Source organism: Octopus bimaculoides, chromosome 23 (assembly GCF_001194135.2).
Source record: "Octopus bimaculoides isolate UCB-OBI-ISO-001 chromosome 23, ASM119413v2, whole genome shotgun sequence".
Lineage (NCBI taxonomy): Eukaryota > Metazoa > Mollusca > Cephalopoda > Octopoda > Octopodidae > Octopus > Octopus bimaculoides.
Window position 1 is genome coordinate 6,997,979 of NC_069003.1, and position 2,130 is coordinate 7,000,108.

The following is a 2,130-nucleotide window of genomic DNA, read 5'->3' on the forward strand; positions in this document are numbered from 1 at the left end:
GTTGAAGCAAATTTAAAATGAAAAAAGCAAATAAAACGAAGAATCGTTTGTTTATGTAGTCGGCACTTAATGTATATCGACTGAATGGACGTCAGTGATTGGTTGAAATTATCGAAATAAGACAATTTTTTTTACATGAAATAAATTCGAATACAAAAATATTTTTCTGTTCTATAACACAAAATAGATAAGTATACGAAGTTTGAAAGTCTTTCGGTACCAAAAACACTACGTAAAACATTAATGAAAAATGTGGCCCCCGTTTTAAAAAAGATCCGAAAATTTCATTAAAAAATATCAATTTTTCTGAAAGTTATGAAGTAACAAAATCATGGGGCACGATTGTGTAGGTGTGCCTAACGTAGCCCTAAATATAAATTCTGTCTAAATCGCTGATGAGGCGATCTTTCGTTTTGACTCTAAAAAATGTAAACAATGAGTCCTGTGGTTTCCGTGACCACATGTCTTGTCAACTGGTCAGTTGGGAAGAGAGAGCTAATGGGTTGTGCGTGCGCGCTTATTCTTGCTTGTGTGCGTGCTTGTTCCTCTGTGTGTGTGTACGCGCTTGTCCTTGTTTGCGCGTGCGTATGTGTGTGTGCGTGCGCGCGCTTGTTCTTCTGTGTATGTGTGTGTCTGTTCTGTGTTTTTTTTTGGTATTTATATGTTGTGGTATGTAGAAATAACACAAAGGAACAAGCACGCGCCACACACACATACAAAGGAACAAGCACACACACACACACTCACAAAGGAACAAGCGCGCGCGCACACAAAGGAACAAGCACGATCAAGCACACACACACACAAACGAACAAACACGCACACACACACAAAGGAACAAGCGCACGCACACACATACACACAACGGAATAAGCGCACACACGCACAACCCATTAACTTTCTCTTCCCACCTGACAATTGACAAGACAACATGTGGTCACGGAAACCACCGAATTCATTGTTTACATTTTTTCGAGTCAAAACGAAAAGATCGCCCAAGGTGGTCACGTCCGGGACGTCTTTCAATATAGTACTGCTGAAACAAGGCTACTTGGAGAAGCCGACCACCGACAACAAAGCCCATCCTAACAACATACGGTTGCTAACAACAATAAAACAAACAGGAAGTGGAAGTAACGGAAGTGTATTAAGTTGTTTTTCAAACGTTAGAGATTCAGTGGCGCCAAATGAGAGAAACTTGTCTTAGAATTGTTAAGAAAGTCTAATAAATCGTCTTTTTAAGAATAAAGGGCTGTGAGGTCCATATTGTTTCTATTATGATTTTTGAAAAACAAAACAGCATCAACAGTGCTGAGAAGTTACTTTCAGCGCCAAGTGAAGACCAGGAAATCTTTCAAAGAGAAACTTGCAACTATGAAAACAAATCGGAGAGATTTCATTTAAAGGAATTTCTATACACCCGTCAGTTTGCCCATATTTATTCTTCACGTCTACTGGAGATGAGACCGGCGTTAGAACGTGCAGCGAAAGAAAAATGGGGTGAGTGTTAACCACTTATTATAAGACTAAGAAAACTTATATGTCGTTGGTTTGAGCGTGTATTGTGTACATAGGAATTTGTTGAAATAGGTTCGCTTGACGAGATTGCGAAACTAAGTTTGGGGGGCTATCTTTCGATTTGATGTGAAGAAATGTCAAATCGAAAGATAGCCCTAAGTTTGCGTGGAGCCGAATCAAGCTGCTCTTGTACTCTTTTACTTGTTTCAGTCACTTGACTGCGGCCGTGCTGGAGCACTGCCTTTAGTCGAGCAAATCGACCCCCAGGACTTATTATTCTTTGGAAGCTTAGTACTTATTCTATCGGTCTCTTTTGCCGAACCGCTAAGTTACGGGGACGTAAACACACCAGCATCGGTTGTCAAGCGATGTTGGGGGTGGGAACAAACAAATAAACATATACACAAACATACATATATATATACATATATACGACGGGCTTCTTTCAGTTTCCGTCTACCAAATCCACTCTGCTATTAAATAATTTATGTCAAGTTGATTATAAAAATAATGTAGGCGATCAATCGCCGGTAAATTTTCATACACACATATACGTACGCAGAGTTGAAGCGCTGTTTGATTTTTTTTTTTTTCACCATAGAACCTCCATCA

At 39.6% G+C, this 2,130-nt stretch overlaps 1 protein-coding gene across 1 annotated transcript in view; it reads left to right on the top strand.

The window, feature by feature from the left end:
* Nucleotides 1-1,134: 1,134 nt before the first annotated feature.
* Nucleotides 1,135-2,130, top strand: part of LOC106873857 (DNA polymerase delta subunit 2-like) — a 15,151-nt gene continuing 14,155 nt past the window's right edge. Inside the window, 1 exon segment of the mRNA XM_052976026.1 lies at nucleotides 1,135-1,537. Coding sequence (XP_052831986.1) covers nucleotides 1,278-1,537 — 260 coding nt within the window. The 5' untranslated portion in view covers nucleotides 1,135-1,277.